This window comes from Dipodomys spectabilis, unplaced genomic scaffold (assembly GCF_019054845.1).
Source record: "Dipodomys spectabilis isolate Male_0828 unplaced genomic scaffold, ASM1905484v1 ptg000175l, whole genome shotgun sequence".
Lineage (NCBI taxonomy): Eukaryota > Metazoa > Chordata > Mammalia > Rodentia > Heteromyidae > Dipodomys > Dipodomys spectabilis.
The window spans coordinates 12956663-12981098 of NW_024870852.1; the positions used below are offsets into that span (position 1 = coordinate 12956663).

The 24436-nt window shown below is 43.0% G+C and overlaps 1 protein-coding gene across 3 annotated transcripts in view; it reads left to right on the plus strand.

Annotated features, from left to right (window-relative positions):
* Positions 1-24436, plus strand: part of Phf20 (PHD finger protein 20) — a 104880-nt gene that overhangs the window by 16278 nt on the left and 64166 nt on the right. For all 3 annotated transcript variants that reach the window (XM_042694360.1, XM_042694361.1, XM_042694362.1), the window contains exon 2: positions 10970-11084. In XM_042694360.1, the coding sequence (XP_042550294.1) occupies positions 11002-11084 (83 nt within the window). In that variant the 5' untranslated portion in view covers positions 10970-11001. The remainder of the gene's footprint in view (positions 1-10969; positions 11085-24436) is intronic.

The window sequence follows — 24436 nt, forward strand, 5'->3', positions numbered from 1 at the left end:
CGCTCTACCACTGAGCCACCTTCCCAGCCCCTCTCATGGATTTTTCTGCCTAGGCTTATTGAACCAGGATTCTCGAGATCTAGATCTCAGCCTCCTGAGTAGTATTACAGACTGAGTCACTAGTGCCTGGTTCTGAGACACCAGTGCCTGGTCATGCTTGTTCCCTCCACTCCCACCCCCATCATGTGGCCTGTGTGCTGTCCCTGAGCTCTTCAGCTCAGGGTGAGTGCTCTATCACTTGACCCACAGCCCCACTTCTAGTTTTCTGGTGGTTTATTTGAGATAAGAGTCTCACAAACTTTCCTGCCCAGGCTAGCTTTGAACCTTGATCCTCAGATCTCAGCCTTCTGAGTAGCCAGGATTACAGGAGTGAGCCACCAGCACCCGCCTCTTTTTTCTCTTTTGTAGACAGATTCTCACTATGTTGCCTAAGCTGGTCTGGAACTCCAGGATTCAAAAAACTTTCTTGCTTTTGCCAGGTACCAGTGACTCACACATATAATTCTAACTTCTCAGGAGCCTGAGATCTGAGGATCCTAGTTTAAAGCCAGCCCTGAGCAGGAAAGTCCATAAGGCTCTTCAATTCACTACCGGAAAACTGAAAGTGGTACTATGATTCAAAGTGGTAGAACTCATATACAGCGCCCAGGCTCTAAGTTCAAGCCCTGTGACAATGAACACCACCACCAGCAACAACAAAATTTCTGCATCAGTCTTTAAAGTAGCTAAAACTATTGTTATATACTACTGTTCTTATTGATGGTATTCTTTATTTCACCTATTAAGAATCTATTGTCCAGATTATCATGCAGTCCTGCTATTTTTTTTTTTTTTGTCAATTGTGGGGCTTGAACTCTGGGCCTGGGTGCTGTCCCTCAGGGCTTCAGCTCAAGGCAAGGCTCTACCTCTTGAGCCACTTCTGGTTTTCTAGTGGTTTATTGGAGATCAAAGTCTCACGGCTTTTTCTGCCTGGGATGACTTTGAACCATAATCCTCAGATCTCAGCTTCCTGAGTAGCTAGGATTACAGGTGTGAGCCACCAGCGCCGGTCCATGTAGTCCTGCTATACTGAGTTTTGTGTAAATACTAAGTTGGATTTTGCTTTTTTGTTGGTTGGCATAATTCACTTGTTTTTAAAGTATGATCTATATTTTCTCCAGAAGTGCTTGTAAACTGCTCTTTGTTTCTTCTCATTTTCATTCATGATTTATTTGTATGCCAAGTTGTATTCTTCAGATTGAAATAACTGAATTACAGATTATAAGCAGTTTTACAGTTTGTTCCTTGTTTTTAGATTGAGTTAAAAAGATGGCTTGGGGAGGGAAGGGATAGTAGCAGAAAAACAAAGAAGGGAGTAACAATGCTCCATAGGAAATTACTTTACTCATGTAACTGTAACTCCTCTGTACGGTATCTTTCTTTTGTGGGGCTTGAACTCTGGGCTTCGGCGCTGTCCTTGTGCTCTTCAGCTCAAGGCGAGCGCTCTACCCCTTCCGGTTTTCTAGCGGTTTATTGGATATAAGAGTCTCATGAATTTTCCTGCCCGGGCTGGCTTTGAACTGTGATCCTCAGATCTCAGCCTTCTGAGTAGCTAGGATTCCAGGTGTGAGCCACCGGCACCCAACTCTGTACAGTATCTTTACAACAACAAAAAAATATTAAAAAGAAAAGAAGATGGCTATGGTGAGTGCCTCAGGCAGTATTCCGGTTTTCCTGCTGGGCCACTGTTAGCTGTTGTCTTCTCTGGAAATCTAAAATATTTTTGCTTTTAATAAAATGGTGTAATAACATTCAAAAAAGCATCTAGTTGCTTTATCATTTGCATTCAGATTCTGTTTATTTCTTAAGGCATGAATATAAACATAGCAACAACTTTAATAAAGAGGAAATGGTTTGTTTTCCTGAGATAATGCTTCCTTTGTGTGTGTCTGTGTGTATGTGTGTTTGTGCCAGCACTATGGCTTGGATTGAACTTGGGATCTTATTGTCTTGCTTGACTTTCTCAACTATGGCTGGTGTTTTATCACTTGGGCCAGACCGACAGTCCAGAATTTTTGCTGGTTAATTGGAGATTGAGTCTCTTAAGACTTTTCCTCCTGAGTAGCTAGGATTACAGGCCTGAGCTATCAATGGCCTTGCTTTTACTTTTTTTTTTTTTTTTTTCCAGTTGGTCCTGAGGCATGAGGCTTGAACTTAGGGCTTGTGGGCCCTGAGGTTTTTTTGTTTTTGTTTTTGTTTTGTTTTTCTCCAGGCTAATGCTCTGCCACTCAGTGCCATTTCCAATTTTCTGGTGGTTAATTGGAAGTAAGAGTCTCACAGAATTTCCCACCCAGGTTGGCTTTGAACCATGATCCTCAGATCTCATCCTCCTTAGTAGCTAGGATACAGGTGCAAGTCACTGGTACTGGGCTTTAGTTATTATTTTTTAAATATAATTTTGTTGTTATTATTAAGGTATTGAACAGAGGGCTTACCATTTCATAAATCAGGCAATGTGTACAGTTCTTTTTGGACAATATCAGACAATCCTGTTAAATTTTTTAAATTTACAGTTTAGGGAGGGTCCAACTCAAGGCTTTGCATTTGCCAGGCAATTGCTCTTCCATGGAGGCAAATCCCCAATCCAGTTACTTTTTTTTTTTTTTTTTTTGGTCAGTCCTGGGGCTTGAACTCTGGGCTTGAACCCTGAGCTCTTCAGCACAAGGCAAGCACTCTATCACTTGCGCTACAGTGCCACTTCTGGTTTTCTGGTGGTTAATTGGAGATAAGAGTGTCACAGAGTTTCCTGCCTGGGCTGGCTTTGAACAGGGATCCTCAGATCTCAATCTCCTGAGTAGCTATGATTGCAGATGTAAGTCACCGGCGCCCAGTTCCTGTAACTTCCAGTAAGAGAAATGTTTCCTGCCTTAAAGAGCTTTGAAAGTTGTTGGCTCCTGAGCATCTCAGTTTCTTCCGTTTCATTTCTGTACTGTGGAAATATTACATTAATTTTTTTTTTCCTTTGGTCGTGGGGCTTGAACTCTGGGCTTGGGCACTATCCCTGTGCTCTTCAGCTCAAGTTGAACGCTCTACCGCTTGAGCCACAGTGCCACTTCCGGTTTTCTATTGGTTTGTTGGAGATAAGAGTCTCATGGACTTTCCTGTCCGGGCTGGCTTTGAACTGTGATCCTCAGATCTCAGCCTCCTGAGTAGCTAGGATTACAGGCATGAGCCACTGGCACCCGGCTAGTTTTGATTTTTTTTATCTGATTGTTGCAAAGATTCAATAAGAAAGTTATAGGTATATAATTCTTGTATTAGGCTGAGAATGTGGCTTATTGGTAGAGTGCTTGCCTAGCATGCATGAGGCCCTGGGTTCGATTTCTTAGAACCAAATCAACAAAAAATAAAATTAAGTTTTAAAAATAACAAAACTTCTTACATTAAAAAATTTAAGGGAGAGAAAAATGGGGAGAGAGCAAGGGGAGGGGTGACATTGTCCAAAAAGAAATATATTCTTTTTTTTTGATGGGTTGTGGGGCCTGAACTCTGGGCCTGGGTATTGTCCCTGAGCTCTTCAGCTCAAGGCTATCAGTGCCACTTCTGGCTTTTTCTGCTTATGTGGTGCTTATTCTGGGCCTGGGTATTGTCCCTGAGCTCTTCAGCTCAAGCCACAGTGCCACTTCTGGCTTTTTCTGCTTATGTGGTGCTGAGGAATTGAACCCAGGGCCTCATGCATGCAAGGCAAGCACTCTATTACTGAGCCACCTTCCCAGCCCTGAAATATACTCTTTATCTGCCTTTTGTAACTAATCCCTCCGTATATCACCTTTATAATAACAATAGAAAAAAATTTTAAGAATTTATATAAGATGGTTCATGCCTGTAATGCTAGCTACTTAAGAGGCTGAGATCTCAGATTTCCTGCCTGAGCAGGAAAATCTATGAGACTTACCTCCAATTAACCACCAGAAAACCAGAAGTGGTGCTGTGGCTCAAAGTGGTAGAACACTAGCTTTGAGGGCAAAAACTCAAGGATAGTGCCCAAGCCTTGAGTTCAAGCCCCCTGACCAATTCCTCTACCAGCCAAAAGATAGTTTTGTGCATGCTTCTACATCATGGAAAGTCTCATTGGCTTTTCTGCCTCATCAGGCTTTGAATTTCAATTCTCAGATAGCCTTTTGAGTAGCTCGAAATATAAGCATGAGCCATCAATACCTGGCTTAATATTCCTTTTAAAAGTAGTGCAGGGCTGGGAAGGTGGCTCAGTGGTAGAGCGCTTGCCTTGCATGCCTGAGGCCCTGGGTTCTATTCCTCAGCACCACAAAAAGAAAAAAGCTGGAAGTGGTGCTGTGGCTCAAGGGGTAGAGAGCTAGCCTTGAGCTGAAGAGCTGAGGGACAGCGCTCAGGCCCAGAGTTCAGGTCCCACCACCGGACCAAAAAAAAAAAAAAAAAAAGTAGTGCAATATTCTTTTGTATAGATGAACTATAGTTCATTTAATTTTTAGATTTTTATTTATTTTTGCCAATGTTGAAGCCTAAACTCAGGCCCTAGGGGCTGTCCCTGTGCCTCTTTGTGCTCAAAGCTATTGCTGTACCATTTGGGGTCCGGTTGTGGGGCCTGGATGCTGTCCCTCAGCTCTTCAGCTCAAGGCTAGCTCTCTACCACTTAAGTCACAGTACAACTTCCGGCTTTTTTTTTTCTTTTTTTTTTTTGCTTATGTGGTGCTGAGGAATCGAACCCAGGGCCTCAAGCATGCAAGGCAAGGCCTTTACCACTGAGCCACCTTCCCAGCCCCTTGCTCTACCATTTGAACCGCAGCCACACTTTGGGCTATTCCTGAGTAGTTTATTGGAGATAAGAGTGTCATGGCCTTTCCTGCCTAGGTTGCCTTCAAAGATGATCTTCAAGTCTCACCCTCCTGAGTAGCTAGGATTATAGGCATGAGCCACCTGTGTCTGGCAGGAAATATACTTTTAATGAACTGACAGTGGGTTATCATTTCTACAGAGTGTAAGTATGTCCTAAACTCTTGATCCTCTTGCCTTACTCTTTCTTCTGAGTACTGGAACTACAATGTGTGTGCTGCCACCCCAGGTCATTTTTTGCCAAATTGAAACAAGATTTTTAATTTTTTTTTTGTTTTTTGCCTGGGGATAGAAATGTGGCTTAGTTGTAGAGTGCTTGCCTAGCATGCATGAAGCCCTGGGATGGATTCCTCAGTACCACATAAACAGAAAAAGCCAGAAGTGGCGCTGTGGCTCAAGTGGTAGAGTGCTAGCCTTGAGCAGAAGCAGCTCAGGGACAGTGCCCAGGCTCTGAGTTGAAGCCTTAGGACTGGCAATTTTTTTCTTTTTTAACCAGTTCTGGGGTTTGAACTCATGTTCTCAAGCTTGCTTGGCTCGGTGTCCTACCACTTGAACTATGTCTCTAGTTTAGCATTTTACTAGTTATTTGTAGTTTTTTTTTTTTTTTTTTTGGGTCCGGTCGTGGGGCCTGTACTTTGGGCCTGGGTGTTGTCCTTTAGCTCAAGGCTAGCGCTCTACCACTTGAGCCATAGCACCACTTCTGGCTTTTTTCTTTTTGCTTATGTGGTGCTGAGAAATCGAACCCAGGGCCTCAGGCATGCAAGGCAAGCGCTCTACCACTGAGCCAACTTCCCAGCCCCAAGTTATTTGTAGTTTTCTGCCTGGGCTGGCTTTGAACTGCCATTCTTCACATCTCAGCTTCCTGAGTAGCTGAAATTAGTGGCATGTGCCACTGGTGCCGGCTTAAAACATTATTTTGATATGTGTCAATTTAACTTAGGGTGAGGTTATATGGATATAATAGTATCATATGCCTATTAGACCTTTGCATCTCCCCATCTCTCATAATGTGACTATATATATCTATATCTATCTATATGTATATATATATATATATATATATTGTTGTTGTTGGTCGTGGGGCTTGAACTCTGGGCTTGGGCACTGTCCAAGCCTTTGGGCTCTTCAGCTCAAGGCAAGCGCTCTACCGCTTGAGCCACAGCGCCACTTTCGTTTTTTTTCTAGTGGTTTATTGTAGATAAGAGTCTCATGGACTTTCCTGCCCAGACTGGCTTTCAACTGCAATCCTCAGATCTCCAGAGTAGCTAGGATTACAGGCGTGAGCCACTGGTGCCCAGCTTAATGTGACAATTCTTATACTTTTTTGTCCTTACACAGAAAAAGATCTGTGTGCCCCTGTTAATAAAGGCAGTTAGCTCTTCATGTTATGTGTTGCAGTTACTTTCTCTCCTGGTTTGTTGTTTGTGAAAATGCCCTTTGAACTGTGCTACTTATATTAAAACTTCCATTATCATGGATGTAGGGGACATTGACTGAATACTGTACTTAAGGAAATAAACTAAGCTTTCTGTGTGTGGAGCAGTGGGCTCCCCTTTGGGGAAATTTGGATGTAGAGGAGTAATTTGAATTCTTGCCAAAATCTTGATAATGGAATCCTACATGAATACCGATTGCATCAGACTTTTTTTCTCTTGTGAAATTTCCCCTGTGTCCGTATTGAACGGACTTTCTTTTCGTTTCATTCTGCAAGCTGAAGACTTTTGGAATAAAGAGCTAAAGCTCTGGAGAATTGATAAGTTAAAATGATTTGTGTTTAAAAAACTAAATGCAAGTAGTAAAAAAATGTACTTCTTATTTTGTTTTTTAAGTTCCTTTATAAAAGTTCTTGCTTTTGCCAGGCACCAGTGGCTCATTCCTGTAAACCTAACTACTCTGGAGGCTGAGATCTGAGGATCGCAGTTCAAAGCCAAACCGGGCAGGAAAGTCCATGAGATTCTTATCTCCAATAAACAACCAGAAAACTGGAAGTGGCACTGTGGCTCAAGTGGTAGTGTGTTTGCCTTGAGCTGAAGAGCTGAAGGACAGTGCCCAGGCCCAGAGTTCAAGCCCCACCACTAACAACAACAAAAAGACCAACCCCCCCCTCCAAAAAAACCCCTCCAAAATTCTTGCCCCCACCCCCACCTTCCCTCCCTCCCTCCCTCCCGCCCTCCCTCCCTCCCTCCATTCTTCCCTTCCTCCATGATGGGGCTAGGCCCTGTCCCTGAGCTCTTCAGCTCAAGGCTAGCACTCTACCACTTGAGCCATAGTGCCACTTCTGGCTTTTTCTGCTCATGTGGTACTGAGAAATTGAACCCAGGGCTTCATGCATGCTAGGTAAGCACTCTATCACTGAGCTACCTTTAGCCCTATCTACTCCTTCCTTATTTACCTTCCTCCCCTCCCACCCCCCCCAGGTGCTGGCACTTGAACTCAGGGCTTTGAGATTTAGTACTGTTTTTTTTTTTTATTTTTATTTTTTTGCTCATGGCTGGCGCTGGCACTTGAGGTTTTTTTTGCTGGTTAATTGGAGAGAAGAGTCTCTTGGAATTGTCTGCTCCAATTGGCTTTGAAATTCTATCTTCAAAGCTTAGCCTCTTGAATAGCTATGATTATAGTCATGAATCATAGGAACCTGGCTCTATTGCTGTATTTTAGTGGAATAAATTGGGCAGATCTGGACTTTTGTTCTGGAGCTGATTCTTAGCACCTGAATTTCAACCAGGTTACTTTTTCTATGTGCAACAATTCAACTATTAATGGCTACTTACTTTATACTAGCCTTGTGCCTTTTACATGGATTGGCTCATTTAATCTCCACATCCACTGCTTAGAGATAGACATTAGTACCACCATTCCATTTTATAGGGAGGAAACAATCATAGAGGTTAAGTTTAGAAAGTCATCCACCTATGTAGCTGGGGACTGAAGGCCTACCATTTACTTCTACTATATCAAATTACATCATCTTACAAGAATCTGACAAAAAGATGGCAGCTCAGCACATTTTCAGTCTGTCTTTTTGTCAGATTTTTTTTTTTTTTTTAAATTTTGTCACTAGGACTGGTTAGGTGGCTCAGAGGTAGACTGCTTGCCTTGCATGCATGAGGCTCTTGGTTCGATTCCTCAGCACCACATAAGCAGAAAAAGCTGGAAGTGGCACTGTGGCTCAAATGGTAGAGCACTAGCCTTGAGCTGAAACAGTGCCCAGGCCCAGAGTTCAGGCCCCACAATGAACACACACACACACACAAAAATTGTCACTACAACATATTTATAAGATGATTCTTTTTGCTTTGTTCCTCCCCCATGGTATAATCCCTGTTCTCACTGTATTTGATGTTGGTATAATTTGTGGAGGGGAAGGGCAAAAACAAACCGCTTAAATAGGGATACAGGTGGACCTATTGCAACAATGAGATGTACAAGTTGTTATGTTGAAAAACGAACTTTAAAACTTGGGAGTGGGGGTGGGGTGGAGGTAGGGGTGGGTGGGGGGGAGATGGGAAGGGATGAGAAGGGGAAAGAAAGGAGGAGGCAACAATGCTTGATAAGAAATGTACTCATTGCCTTGCCCATGTAATTGTAACCCCTCTGTACAGTATTTTCACAATAAAAAATTAAAAAAATGTCACTACAGCTTGAATTCAGGACTTGAAGCTTGGCCTTTTTGACTACAGCTGGTGCTCTACCACTTGCACCATACCTCTAGGCTAGCTTCCCTCTCCCTTCCATTAAGGAGTCTGGTGGTCCTTTCTGCCTATTGGCTTTTTGCCACAGAGCAACTTTCGGTTAATTGGAGATGAACCTTAGGGCTTTCCTGCTCGGGCTGGTTTTGAATCATGCTTCTCATATCTCAGCCTAATAGTTGGGCACTGGGCCCCAGACTAGCTTTGAATTGAAATTCTAACATCTCCCTCTCCTGAGTAGGTAGGATTACAGAACTGTTACCAGAGCCTTTTCATGTTTTTTTTTTTTTTTTTGGGGGTGCTGGGGATCAAATTGGGCCTGGTGCACTGTTGGCAGTTGTTCTGTCCCCGAGCTGCATGACTTATCCTTGCAATACATTTACATATATGTAATCTGATAAACTATTGATTGGAATGTCATATTACTTAAGCTAGACATAGTTGAGCCAGGACAGTTATCCCAGCTCTTGGAGGCAGAGGCAGAGAGGATCACCAGTTGGAAATGGGCCTGGCCCACACAGTGGGACCCTATCTTGAGACGCATACATACATACAATAAGATGAGTATTGCTTGGTATGTATGAGGTCATATGTAAAAGGTAAATGATTTGACATGGGCAAGCACAAATGAGTAATTTCTTACTGATTATACTTAACATGTCAGAGTTGATTTCCTGGTGAATGTTGTCATTGTTCTCAGAGTCCATATAGTGAAAACACTAATAAAACTTTCAGTTTATTATATTTCATCATCCTTAGTTATAACCATCAACTTTCTGTACTCCAATTTGGTTTCCTTCTCAATATCAACCCTTCAGAAGGTTTTTCTATTTCTTTTCTTTTTAAAAAAAAATTATTTTTTTTTTTGGGGGTCCGGTCCTGGGGCCTGAACTCTGGGCCTGGGTGCTGTCCCTCAGCTCTTCAGCTCAAGGCTAGCGCTCTACCACTTGAGCCACAGCGCCACTTCCGGCTTTTTTCTGTTTGCTTATGTGGTGCTGAGGAATCGAACCCAGGGCCTCATGCATGCAAGGCAAGCGCTCTACCACTGAGCCACCTTCCCAGCCCCCAAGAAAAACCTTTTTTTTAAAAAAAAAAAAAAGAGGACTGGGAAGGTGGATCAGTGGTAGAGCGCTTGCCTTGCATGCATGAGGCCCTGGGTTCGATTCCTCGGCACCACATAAGCAAAAAGAAAAAAGCCGGAAGTGGCGCTGTGGCTCAAGTGGTAGAGCGCTAGCCTTGAGCTGAAGAGCTGAGGGACAGCGCCCAGGCCCAGAGTTCAGGCCCCATGACTGGACCCTCCCCCCCCCCCCCCAATTTTTTTTTTTGAATGGATAAGAAAAAGTAAGCTGGGCACTGGAGGCTCATACCTGTAATCTTAGCTCCTCCTCCTCCTCCTCCGCTTTCTTCACCTCCTCCTCCTCCTCTTCCTCTTCTTTTTCTTCTTCTTCTGTCATGGGGCTTGAACTCTGGGCCTGAGCGCTGTCCCTCAGCTCTTCACCTCAAGGCTAGTGCTCTACCACTTGAGCTACAGTGCCACTTTCGGTTTTCTGGTAGTTTATTGGAGATAAGAATTTCACAGACTTTCCTGCCGGGCTGGCTTTGAACCTCGATCCTCAGATCTCAGCCTCCTAAGTAGCTAGGATTATAGGCGTGATCCACCGGCGTCCGGCTCCCCCCTTCTTTTTTGCAGTGGTACAGTGCTGGGAGTTGGTGGTGGAACCTAGCAGCTTGTACGTGCTAGGCAGGTACTCTTATCACTGAGCTGTAGAACTTTCTTACCAGCCTTTGGAAAGTAGAACCAGGTATCTGTGTCTCAGCAGGATTGTTTATTTTGTTGAGTTGGGGTCTTGTGTTTCCCAGGCTGCAGATTTCTGCCAAAGCTTCCCAAGTAACTGGTAGTATAGGCATGTACCACTTGGCTAGTATCTCAGCTTTTGTTTGCTTTCTTTGCCCTTAAAAATCAATTACAGCTTGAAGTTGTTACTTTTATTGGATAAATTTTTGTCTGAAGGCTACTTGAAGACAGGAACTGCGGATGTTTTGGTCATGACTTTTTCTCAGTAGTGTCTGAGTAAATATTTGTTGAAAGAATCAACAAAGGGTTGAATTTAACCATAGCCCAACTTGGTTTCTTTTGAAATTCTGAGGGAGTGCTTCTTGTATATAGGAGTCCCTGGTAAGCATTGTCAAGGGAGAGTCTCCTACATTTCTAGAAACCACAGGATTTGACATGATAGGGGATGAGCCATAAGAGGACAGGGAACCAGCGAAGGGATTCCTGTGTTAGAAAGAGGCAGGAGGAAAAGAGAAGGTGCTGACAGGGTTCATGGAGCTTTGTGTTTTGAATGCCTGTTTTTTTACATGTAATGAGTGCTGCTATACTCTGGGCAGACTTTGCCTAAGTTTCATAAATATTTAATTGGCTTTTTCAGGAGAATAAAGGCAGCCCCATTGATGACTGAAAATGACAAAGCATCCACCTAACAGACGAGGAATCAGCTTTGAAGTGGGAGCCCAGTTGGAAGCCCGGGACCGTTTAAAAAACTGGTACTTTTACATTTTTTCTGTTAATTAAAGGTTGTTGTCGGAAGTGATAAAGAATGGTAGCCTAGGCTTTTCTGTGGTGTTTTCCAGCTTAAGTTTAGAATATGGAAATATCCTTTCTGCTGTGTGTGTGTGTGTGTGTGTGTGTGTGTGTGTGTGTGTGTGTGTGTGTGTGTGTGTGTGTGTGTGTGTGTGTGTGTGTGTGTGTGTGTGTGTGTGTGTGTGTGTGTGTGTGTGTGTGTGTGTGTGTGTGTGTGTGTGTGTGTGTGTGTGTGTGTGTGTGTGTGTGTGTGTGTGTAGGGACATCCTGTGACCTTTCCGTTATACTTGTTCCCTTTTTGTCTGTTCATCTGAAGGAATTAGGGGAAAAGAAACGTGAGTGTCCACAAGGAAGGAAAGAATTAACAGTGGCAGCATTCTTGCTCTTGGGTGCCTGTCTGGAAGAAAAGAGGAGAGAAAGATCAGAAAGGGAAATGCTCCTCTGTTATGCACAGCCCCTCCTTTTTCCTGAGTGTGATTGGTATGGCTAATATATGCTCATCAGTAGTGCTCTGTAAGAGCTATTTGATTTAGAAGCTGAGGGATGTGACTTTTGGACCTGATACTGTTTTGATGTCTGGCTGGTAGTTACTTTGTAAGTTGGCTTCATCTATAGATGTAGGTACTGTAATACTGGTTACATGGAATTTTTCTGAGAGTAAAATTATTATAGAGTATATGGGGAATGTTCTTAAAAACAAAAGATATTGTGGTTCATGCCTATAATCCTACCTACTCAGGACACTGATACCTGAGGATTGAACTTTGGAGCCATCTCAGTCACAAAATTATCTCTATTAGCCAGCCAAAACCTGAAACTGGAGGTATGGCTCAAATAGTAGAGCACTAGCTGTAAGTGAAAAAGCTTATTAGCAGAGCTAAGTGGAAACTCTAGTACCAGTATTCAACAAACAAGAAGAAAAACCCTATGGTTGTGGTAGTACACCTGGAATTTCACCACTAGGAGGATTATGATTTTAATGCCAGTCTGGGGTATATATCAAGATTCTGCCTCAGTTCTCTCATATACAGAAGCTAGATCTAAAACACACTGGGACATGATAAATTATACAGGACTCTTGGCATTTATACACTGAGATGAAAGGAGAATATTCTTAGGAGAGGAATACAAAGGCACAATGCCTATGTGTATTTGATCATAAAAACTAATATTTATAGCCGAGTGCTGGTGGCTCACGCCTGTAATCCTAGCTACTCAGGAGTCTGAGATCTGAGGATCAAAGCCAGTCCGGGCAGGAAAGTCCATGAGACTCTTATCTCTAATAAACCACCAGAAAACCGGAAGTGGCGCTGTAGCTCAAGTGGTACAGTGCTTGCCTTGAGCTGAAACACTGAGGGACAGCACCCAAGCCCAGAGTTCAAGCTCCACGACTGACAAAAAAAAAAAAAATTATCAAACTGAACTTCAGGAAGTGGAAACAGAGGTTTTTTCTTTTTTGCTATTTTTTGTCTTGTTAGTTCATTTATCTATCTTTGGGAGGGTGGTAGGGGGACAGAAATGGAGGGACAAAGGGTGAACAAATGCAGCAGTGGTATAAACTAGGCACTGTTGAAAATGAACTGTCCAACAACTTGGGGGTGGGATGGAAGGTAAAACTGGGGAGACTAAGGCGAGCATTGCCCAGAAAGAAATGTATTCTTTTTTTTTTTTAAATTTTTAAAAATTTTTTTTGGTCCGGTCGTGGGGCCTGAACTCTGGGCCTGGGCTCTGTCCCTTAGCTCTTCAGCTCAAGGCTAACACTCTACCACTTGAGCCACAGCACCACTTCCGGCTTTTTTCTTTTTGCTTATGTGGTGCTGAGGAATCGAACCCAGGGACTCAGGCATGCAAGGCAAGTGCTCTACCACCTTCCCAGCCCCAAGAAATGTATTCTTTACCTGACTTATGTAAGTGTAACCCCTTTCTACATCACCTTTATAATAACAATAAAACTTAAAAAAAAAAAAAAGGCATTGAGAGCCGGAGAGAGGGAGAAATTGTTGAATAGCTTCTATCCATATGTTTTGGGCCTTAACTTACAAATGAATTATAGGGAAGAACCCATAGGGGAGGTACCTGATGCACTGCCAGTGCTTCAGAGGCCTAGGAATAGGGAACTATCGTTTTCACAATCAAAACTGGAAATTGTATAATATAAAACATTGACTTATAAACAGTAAAAAGATTCTACAACTTCTAAAAAGAATGGTTTGAGAAGGCTGTAGGAAGGAAGCCTGAATTGTGAGAAACATGTGGGTTCCTAATAAAAACAAATGTTGACTTAAAAAAAAATTCTGCCTCAGTTAAAAAAAAAAAAACGGGCTGGGAAGGTGGCTCAGTGGTAAAGCGCTTGCCTTGCATGCATGAGGCCCTGGGTTCGATTCCCCAGCACCACATAAGCAAAAAGAAAAAAAGCCGGAAGTGGCGCTGTGTCTCAAGTGGTAGAGCACTAGCCTTGAGCTGAAGAGCTGAGGGACAGTGCCCAGGCCCAGAGTTCAGGCCCCACGACTGGACCCAAAAAAAAAACAGAAAAAAAAAACCAACCAAAAAAACCCACAACAACCTTAAAACCCATGTAAATGGTATCAGATTGTATCCTCTCTATAGTTTACATTTATTTCTTTATTTCTTTATGTATTCAGGTCCTGGGGCTTGAGCCTGGGTGCTTTCCCTGTGCTTAGGGCTGGTGGTCTACCACTTGAGCCATAGCTCTACTTCTGCCTTTTTTAGTAGTTAATTGTCATGAGCTTCATGAATGGCTGGGAAGGTGGCACAGTGGTAGAGTGCTTGCCTCACTATGTGTGAAGCCCTTTGGGTTTGATTCCTTAGCACCACATAAGCAGAAAAAGCCATAAGTGGACCTGTGGTTCAAGCGGTAGAGCGCAAGCCTTGAGCGGAAGAGCCCAGGTCCACAGTGCAGGGCTCCAGGACTGACCCACCCCCCCCCCAAAAAAAAAAAAAAAATAAAAAAGAGTCTCAGACTTTCCTGCCCAGGTTGATTTTGAACCATAATCCTCAGATTTCAACCTCCCAAGTAGCTAGGATTACAGCCAGGTGCTCAGCTGTAATTCACTTTTCTTTCTCCTTCCTGCCTTCTTCCTCCTACCCTCCCTCCCTCCCTTCCATCTGTCTTTCCCATTTTTTTTTTTTTTTTGTCGTTGGTTGTGGGGCCTGAACTCTGGGCCTGGGCACTGTCCCTCAGCTCTTCAGCTCAAGGCTAGCGCTCTACCACTTGAACCACAGTGCCACTTCCAGGTTTTTTTGCTTATGTGGTGCTGAGGAATCAACCCAGGGCCTCATGCATGCAAGGCAAGCACTCTACCACTGAGCCACCTTCCCAGCCCTATCTTTGCCATTCTTGAACTCAGGGGCTTGAACTCAGGGCCTGGGCACTGTTCCTGCTCTCTCTTTGTTCAAGGCTAGTGTTCTACCACTTTGAGACATAACGCTACTTCCAGTTTTCTAGTGGTTAGTTGAAGATGAGAGTCTCAGGGGGACTTTTCAACCTGGGCTGGCTGTGAACTGTGATCTTCAGATCTCAGCCTCCTAAGTAGCTAGGATTATAGGCATGAACCACAGACACTGGGCAAAACTTACTTTTTATATCCAACATGTTTGTGATTTTCCTATGTGATAATAAAATATTTACCCTAAATTCTGTTTAGAGTTTCATGAATATATCATTTGTTTTCTTTCTTTTTTTTTAATATATTTTTTATTGTAAAGATACTGTATAGAGGGGTTACAGTTACATGAGCAAGGTAATGAATCCATTTCCTATCGAGCATTGTTACCCCCTCCTTTGTTTTTCCCCTACCATCCCTTTCCTCTCCACCTCCCCAACTTCCCCCCACCAAAGTTGTAAAGTTTGTTGTTACAGTAGGGTCATTCTGTATCCTTATTTCAGCATTTTGGTATTTCCCTTCTCTCCCCAAATCAGAAAAATGTATATACAAGATGCAGGGCACCAGAATCAAATACAGTGAAAACAGGGGTTATACCATGGGGGAAGAACATACAAAACAAAAAAAATCACATAGTACATTATAATACATTAAAAACAACAGCAAAAAAGATAAAAACCCTTGTGTCCCTATCTTGGTTTATTTTGCTTAGCATCATCTTATATGGTCATATATGCATAGCTTTTGACCTTTTCTGCTTGTCCTAAACATACACTAGTTAACCATGGGACCTATTATAACATATTTTTATTTAGGCCCCTACTGATGGACATTTAGATTCTTGTTTTTTTTTTTTTTTGTCGGTTGTGGGGCTTGAACTCTGGGTTCCTGCAGGCTGGCTTTTTTTTTTTTTGTCATGGGGCTTGGACTCTGGGCTTAGGTGCTGTCCCTGCGCTCTTCAGCTCAAGTGAGCGCTCTACTGCTTGAGCCACAGTGCCACTTCCGATTTTCTAGTGGTTTATTGGAGATAAGTGTCTCACGGACTTTCCTGCCCAGGCTGGATTTGAACTGTGATCCTTAGATCTCAGTCTTCTGAATAACTAGGATTATAGGTGTGAGCCATTAGTGCCAGGCTGCTTCTTGTTTTTAATTTTTTAAATATTTTAATTTTTTTTTTTGGCTCTGGGCCTGGGCACTGTCCCTCAGCTCTTCAGCTCAAGACTAGCGCTCTACCACTTGAGCCACAGCGCCACTTCCGGCTTTTTTCTTTTTTCTTATGTGGTGCTGAGGAATCGAACCCAGGGCTTATGCATGCAAGGCAAGTGCTCTACCACTGAGCCACCTTCCCAGCCCCTTTGTTTTTAATTTATTACACAATGCTACTATGTATATCCCTGTAAATGTCTGTCCATGTTCATATGCAAGACTATTTCATAAGCTCGGCGCCGGTGCCTCACGCCTCTAATCCTAGCTACTTAGGAGGCTGAGATCTGAGGATCGAGGTTCAAAGCCAGCCTGGGCAGAAAAGTCCGTGAGACTCTGATCTCCAATAAACCACTAGAAAACCAGAAGTGGTGCTGTGGCTTAAGAGGTAAAACGCTCGCCTTGAGCTGAAGAACGCAGGGACAGCGCCCAGGCCCAGAGTTCAAGCCCCATGACCTACAAAAAAAAAAAAAAAAAAACTATTCTTTTTTTTTTTTTTTTAATTTATTGTGAAAATACTGTACAGAGGGGTTACAATTACATGGGCAAGATAATGAGTACATTTCTTATCAAGCATTGTAGCCTCCTCCTTTGTTTCCCCTTCCCGTACCTTTCCATCCTCCCCTGCCCCCCCAATCCTCCCCACTCTCCCCCCTCCACCAAAGTTGTAAAGTTCGTTTTCGACATAACGACTTGTACATCTCATTGTTGCAATGGGTCCACCTGTATCCCTATTTAAACGATTTGTTTTTCTCCTTCCCCTCCACAAATTATACCTACATCAAATACAGTGAAAGCAGGGGTTATACTGTGGGGAAGGGACATACAAAGCAACAAAGAATCTTATAAATGTGTTAGAAACAATCGCATGAAAGAAAAAAAACTTTTGAATACATATCTTAGGGTTCATTTCTCTAACATCACCTTATCTGCAAGACTATTTCTTAGGTAATCACTTCCAGTTTTCTTTGACCCAAACTCACATTAAGAAAAGTATGTTTAAAATTTTTTTGTTGGGGCTGGGAAGGTGGCTCAGTGGTAGAGCGCTTGCCTTGCATGCATGAGGTCCTGGGTTCGATTCCTCAGCACCACATAAGCAAAAAGAAAAAAGCCGGAAGTGGCGCTGTGGCTCAAGTGGTAGAGCGCTAGCCTTGAGCTGAAGAGCTGAGGGACAGCACCCAGGCCCAGAGTTCAGGCCCCACAACCGGACCCCCCCAAAATTTTTTTTGTTTTATTGTTATTATAAAGATGATATATAGAGGGGTTACAGTTGCATAAGTCAGATAATTAGTACTTTTTTTTTTTTTTTTGTCCGTCATGGGGCCTGAACTCGGGCCCAGGCCTGGGCCTGGGCATTGTCCCTCAGCTCTTCATCTCAAGGCTAGCACTCTATCACTTGAGCCACAGCACCATTTCCATCTTTTTCTGCGTATGTGGTGTTGAGGAATCGAACCCAGGGCCTCATGCATGCAAAGCAAGCGCTCTACCACTGAGCCACCTTCCCAGTGGGGGACCCCACTTTTTTTGTCGGTCATGGGGCTTGAACTCTGGGTCTGGGTGCTGTCCCTCAGCTCTTCAGCTCAAGGCTAGCACTCTACCACTTAAGCTACAGTGCCACTTCCCACTTCCAGCTTTTTCTGCTTATGTGGTGCTAAGGAATCCAACCCAGGGCCTCATGCATGCAAGGCAAGTATTCTACTACTGGCCACCTTCCCAGCCCTAGAAGGGTATTCTTTTTTTTTTTTTTTTTTGGGTCTGGTCGTGGGGCCTGAACTCTGGGCCTGGGTGCTGTCCCTCAGCTCTTCAGCTCAAGGCTAGCGCTCTACCACTTGAGCCACAGTACCACTTCCGGCTTTTTTCTTTTTGCTTATGCGGTGCTGAGGAATCGAACCCAGGGCCTCGAGCATGCAAGGCAAGCGCTCTACCACTGAGCCACCTTCCCAGCCCTAGAAGGGTATTCTTATGCTTTTATCTGCACCACCTTGCTTCTGCCCTGCCCCTCTTGGCACCTCCACTTCAGCACTGACTTCATTCCACCTTGCACCAGGTTTCTCCTTCCACAATGCCAGCTGGGATAAGTTGTTTTAGGTTAATGTAAAAGACTTCAAATACTAGATGAAAACAAAAATACCCTCTTATCTGTCTGAAAGGGCTTCCAAGACCAACGAACCTTCCCCCCTCAATCTTCTACTGAGCCACCTTCCCAGTCCCCCTCCTTTTTTTTTTTTTTGTGTTTGTCGTGGGGCTTGAACTCTGGGCCTGGGCTCTGTCCTTCAGCTCTTCAACTCAAGGCGACTGCTCTACCATTTAAGCCATAGTGGTACTCTTGGTTTTCTGGTGGTTAATTGGAGATAAAGAGTCTCATGGACTTTTTTACCTGGCTGGCTTTGAACTGAGATCCTCAGGTCCAGCTTCCTGAGTAGCTAGGATTACAGGTGTGAGCCACCAGTGCCTGGTTAGTACTTGGCCTTAATATGTGCATTACCCTCTGAACCAACATTTCTCTCCTTACTTCTCTTTTATCTTTTCTCCTTTTCCTCCTTTCTTTTTTCCCCTTTTTTCTTTCTCCCCTTTCTCCTTTCTCTTTCCTCTCTCCCTGCTCCTCTCTTCCCCTCTTTGTGCCTTCCTCTGATGGGGATTAAACCCCGGGAATATATACTAGGCAAGCCCACTGTAGAATATTGATAAAAATGCGTATTTCAGGTTTGGCATGGTGGCTCTTGCTTATAATCCCAGTACATAGAAGAGAAAGTAGGAGCTTTGTGAGTTTGATGAAGCTACACAGCAAGTTCTGGGATAGCCTGGGCTACATAATAAGAGCTTGTCACAAAATACCCCCAAATCTAACTTTGGAGTAGATAGAAGGCAAGCTGTTTGCTCTGCCTAATGCCTCCCACCTTCTCCTTGTCATCTGTCAGGAGTGCACTATCTACCCCAAGCAGTAAGCTGGCCTTTGCTGTTCTTCCTATGAACACAGTGAAAAAGCTCCTTTTGTGTATTGCTTTCCAGTCTTTTGGCATGTTTACATTACTTTGTTTCCAGCGATCACAGTTTTCTTTGATTTCACCTACAAATGATTTAAAATTTTTGAGTTTTGTAATGTGTTCACATTCTTTTGTTTGTTTTTCAATAGAATTATTTGTAAGATCATGTCTGAATGTTTATGTTCATACTTCTTCAATTCTTATACCATTTTTTAAAAGAAGTCTTTTTTTTGTTTTCTGTAAACATGTACTAAATGTCTGTGGTGAGTCAGGCATTATACTGTGTACTGAGTAATAAAGACAAAGTCACAGGTCCCTCAAGAAGCTCACAGAGATGAGCCATTGTTTTTGGCTTATAGCATTGATTGACAAGGGTTATTAATCAATATATTTATATATTTCTGTCTTTTTTATTGTCTCACATTTAATGATTTGTACTGTATTAGGCACAAATCTAAAAGCTTTGCATGTAATGTCTCACAATTTTATGAATTAGGTACTTTTTTGTTTTTATTTTGATTTGGTGGAAGAGAAATAGATTTATTTAAAGATGGCCCTGAAAACAGAGAGGAGTCTATCTGAATTGTCTGGTTTCAAGAGGGGTTAAGGCATAAAGAGCTTTCCTTTTCTTTTTTTGTTGCGATATTGGGACTGGAACTTGGTATCTGACACTTTGCTCATTGGCTGGTGCTCTACCAATTCAGCCATGCTTCCATCCCCACAAAGACAACTGGGAGTATAGCCAGTGGGCAGCCAGTAGGCAAGAAGTCCACTCACTGGCTGGTTTTTATCATGCAGAGGTATGTCTTTCTGTTCTGGCAGGAACTTCAAAGTGAATAGGGTACATTTATTATTCCCATTTTGTATGTGAGGAAACAAACTCAGCAGTTAATTAGGTTGCCTAAAGTTAAACGCTAGTACACAAGTGCTTAGAATTGAAGTTAGGGCTTTGTTCTTGCTAAGTTGCTCTATCACTGAGCTATTCTTCCAATCCCCTAGAGTATGACTTCAATCCCAAGTTGAGTCCTGTCCCTAGAATAGAGAATGAAGTCCTCAAATTAATTATGTCACCAGGAGATATTACTCTGTACAAAGTTCATGTAAAAAAAAAACTGAGAGAAAAATGTCACATGTGATCATTCAGAAGTCTTTACAAGATGACTTTTGAAGCCAAATCATTCATTTTCTGCCAGATGCTGACGATATAGGTAAGATTGGGATAGGCATAGTGTGGTCTTTAGGAACTGACATTCAGTGGAGGTATACAGATCACAACAAATTGGTATGCATAAATTATCCCTCAGATGGGCTTTGTTTTGAGAGGGATTTTGGAGAGGAAGATATGAAGTATTGTTATCACACCATATTAACAGTACTTACTGTCACTGTGGTTTATACTTGTTGATATTCACCTTGGTCACCTCTCTGGTTTCTCCACTGTTACTTCTTTTCTTCCTTCCCACACATTTTGGAAGGTAGTCACTATGTGCTTCTACATATAAAAAGCAGAAACTTTTGGTTGATTATTTTGAGAGAAGCATTGCATAAATTATTCACAGACATTTTTATTCATTTGTTTATTCAGATATTCAGATTATCTGTATCAGTGTATTCCTTAAGGTTTGGGTTATAATCCAGTACCACTTAATTTATTGCAAATATTGTTCTGTTGGCAGCTCTTTCAGTTAATTCCTTGGTCTGTTTGACATATCTATTACCACTATGTGTGTTTTTAACAACTCCTTTCTGGCTCTGAAATTTATTCCAGATTTTCCTTATATATTTCCTTCCCTAACCTAGAATCAAACATTTCTCTGAGCCTCAATTCCATTTATTATAAAATGGAATTGAAAAATAAGATCTAGGTATTAGATCAAGCTTGTGGTACACATCTGTAATCTTAGCACTCAGGACCGGAGACAGAGGTACTATAAGTTTGGGATCAGCGTGGGTTATATAGTGGGACCCTGCTGAAAAAAAAATCTGAATATTTGGTGTATTCATATCTAGTGGGGTGGGGTTTGGATTTATTATTATTATTATTTTGCTAGCCCTGGGGCTTGAACCAGGACCTGAAAACTGTCCCTTAACTTTTTTGGCCAAGGCTGGAGCTTTCCCACTTGAGTTATAGCTCTACTTGTAGCTTTTTTTTTTTTTTTTGGGTCCGGTTGTGGGGCCTGAACTCTAGGCCTGTGCGCTGTCCCTCAGCTCTTCAGCTCAAGGCTAGCACACTACCACTTGAGCCACGGGGCCACTTTCAGCTTTTTTCTTTTTTTTTTTTTTGTGGGTCGTGGGGCTTGAACTCTGGGCCTGGGCGCTGTCCCTCAGCTCTTCAGCTCAAGGCGAGTGCTCTACCACTTGAGCTACAGCGCCACTTCCGGTTTTCTGGTGGTTTATTGGAGATAGGAGTCTCACGGTCTCTCCTGCCCCGGCTGGCTTTGAGCCGAGATCCTCAGATCTCAGCCTCCTGAGTAGCTAGGATTACAGGCGTGAGCCACCAGCGTTTTATAATATATATATATATATATATATATATATATTTTTTTTTTTGTTTGTTTTGTTTTGTTTTTTTTTGGTCCAGTTGTGGGACCTGATCTCTGGGCCTGGCCGCTGTCCCTCAGCTCTTCAGCTCAAGGCTAGCACTCTACCACTTGAGCCACAGCGCCACTTCCGGCTTTTTTCTTTTTTTCCTTTTTTTTTGGGTCCGGTCATGGGGCCTGAACTCTGGGCCTGGGCGCTGTCCCTCAGCTCTTCAGCTCAAGGCTAGCACTCTACCACTTGAGCCACAGTACCACTTCCGGCTTTTTTCTTTTTGCTTATGTGGTGCTGAGGAATTGAACCCAGGGCCTCAGGCATGCAAGGCAAGCGCTCTACCACTGAGCCACATTCCCAGCCCTTATTTGAAGCTTTTTTTGTGGTTAGTTGGAGACAGTCTTATGAACTTTACTGTCTAGGCTGGTTTCAAACCATGATCCTTAGAACTCACCATCTTGAGTAGCTAGGATCATAGATGTAAGCCATTGGTTACCAGTTATGATAACTTTTACATATGTATAGCCTTCCATAACCACTGAAATCAAGCACTAGATCATTTTGGATACCTCAGAGAAGTCCTTTTATTTTCTCATACAGTCACATAAGCTCCTTCTTCTCCAGAAGAATGTTCTTCATTTATTTATTTTTTTGTATGTTTTTTATTGTAAAAATACTGCACAGAGGGGTTACAGTTACATGAGTAAGGTAATTAGTACATTTCCTATCGAGTATTGTTGCCTCCTCTGTTTTTCCCCTACCATACCTTCCTTCCCACCTCTACATCTACCCCCCTCCCTGACAAAGTTGTAAAGTTTGTTTTCAACATAGTGTCTTGTACATCTCATTGTTATAATGGGTCAACCTGTATCCCTATTTAAGCATTTTGTTTTTTCCCTTCCCCTCCCCGAATTAGAGAAGTGTATATCCAAGATACAGGGCACTGACATTAAATACAGTGAAAACGGGGGTTATACATGGGGGAAGAACAATCAAACAAAAAAATCACATGGTACATTATAAATAAGTTAGAAACAATAGCAAGAAAGAAAAAAGATACTTGGGGTTCATTTCGCTTAACATCATCTTAATGGTCATATGTACATAGCTTTTGACCTTTTCTACTTGTCCTACACATGTACTAGTTATTGAATGCTCTTCATTTAAAGTGAGCCCTATGGGCTGGGAATGTGGCTTACTGGTAGAGTGCTTGCCTAGCATGCATGAAGCCCTGGGGGTTGATTTCTCAGTACCACATAAACAGAAAATGCCTGAAGTGGCGCTGTGGCTTGAGTGGTAGAGTGCTAGCCTTGAGTAACGGGATAGTGCCAGACCCTGAGTTTAAACCCCGGGATTGGCGCGCGCACACACACACACACACACACACACACTGGCACACACACACACACACACACACACACACACACACACACACACACACACACACACACACACACACACACACACACACACACACACACACACACACACACACACACACACACACACACACAGTGAGCCCTAAAGCCGAGTGCCCGTGACTCACTCCTGTAATCCTAGCTATTCAGGAGACTGAGATTTGAGGATCAAGGTTCAAAGCTAGTCTGGGCAGGAAAGTCCATGAGACTCATATCTCTAATTAATCACAGATAAAGCCAGAAGTAGCACTGTAGCTTATGTGGTAGAGTGCTAGCCTTGAGCAAAAGGAGCCCAGGAACAGAGCCCATGCCCAGAGTTCAAGCCCCAGGACCAGCAAAATAAAAAATAAAATCAATAAAATGAACCCTAGCAGCCTATTTTTTTCTGGCTATGTTCAAAGTCCTGGTGGGTACAGGAATGGAGAATGTGGAAAGTTTGAGGTAACCAGGGTTTTGAGGTAGTTGTGATGGAGAGAGAGGGGCCAGGAAGTTGAGCATATATTTAAATTATATTCAGGATGAGAGTAAGTGTAGCAGAAGTAACAGGTCCTTAACAAATGTTCAGGGTTTTAGCTGGGTTTTGGTGGCTCACACTTGTAATCCTAGCTACTCAGGAGGCTTAGGTCTTTTGAAGCCAGTCTGGGCAGGAAAGTCCATGAGACTGTTACTTTCCCTCTCTATATCTATATCTATATATCTGGAGGTGGACCTGTGGCTTATGTGGTAGAGTGCTAGCCTTGAGCAAAAGAAGCTCAAGAGACATCACCCAGGCCCAGAGTTCAAGCCCCAGGGCTACCACAAAACAACAAAAAAACAAATCCAGGGCTTGAAAGAACATGGTATGTCCTTGAGAGTTCAGAGGGAATAGAGTAGGAATGATGGGAGCTGCAACTGGAAGGGAAGGTTGAAAGCAGGGAAAGATATTCACATCTCTGTTAGGAATCATCAAGTGGTTCTGTTCTTTCAGACACTGAGGATTTACTGAGTAGCAGCACTGCTTCAGGCCTCTGCTTCTTATTCATGGAAGGGTTTCTGGCTCTCTATTCACTGCTCCTAGTGAAAGATTACTGAGATAAGGGAGGGAAAATGAATTTAAATCCTGTTAGAAGTGTCAAATGTTGACTAATGAAAGTAGTGAAAGGATGCCAGGGTGCTGGTAGTTTACACCTATAATCCTAGCTATTCAGGAGGTTGAGATCTGACAATCATGGTTCAAAGCTATCCTAGGCGGGAAAGTCCATGAGACGTTTTTTTTTATTTCAGTAGGTCGTGGGGCTTGAACTCTGGGCTTGAGCGCTGTCCTTGTGCTATTTAGCTCAAGGCAGGCTCTCTACAACTTGAGCCACAGCGCCACTTCTGGTTTTCTAGTGTTTTATTGGAGATAAGAGTCTCATGGACTTTCCTGCCCGGGCTGGCTTTGATCTGTGATCCTCAGATCTCAGCCTCCTGAGTAGCTAGGATTACAGGCGTTAGCCACTGGCACCCTGCTTCCATGAGAATCTTAACTCCATTTAACCACCAGAAGACCAGAAGTGGCTCTGTGGCTCAAGTGGTAGAGCTGGCCTTGAACTGAAAAGCTGAGGGATAGTCACCAGGCCCAGAGTTCAAGCCCTACAACCAACCAAAAAAGAAAAGAAAGTAGTGAAAGGGTAAGGAAAGAGAAGACATGCCAAACAGCAATTTTCCTGCAGCCTAATAGTCAACTCTTTGTCTTTCACTAAATATATCTTCCTTTCTCATCCTCTCTCTAACTGGTGATGGCTTAGATTGTTAC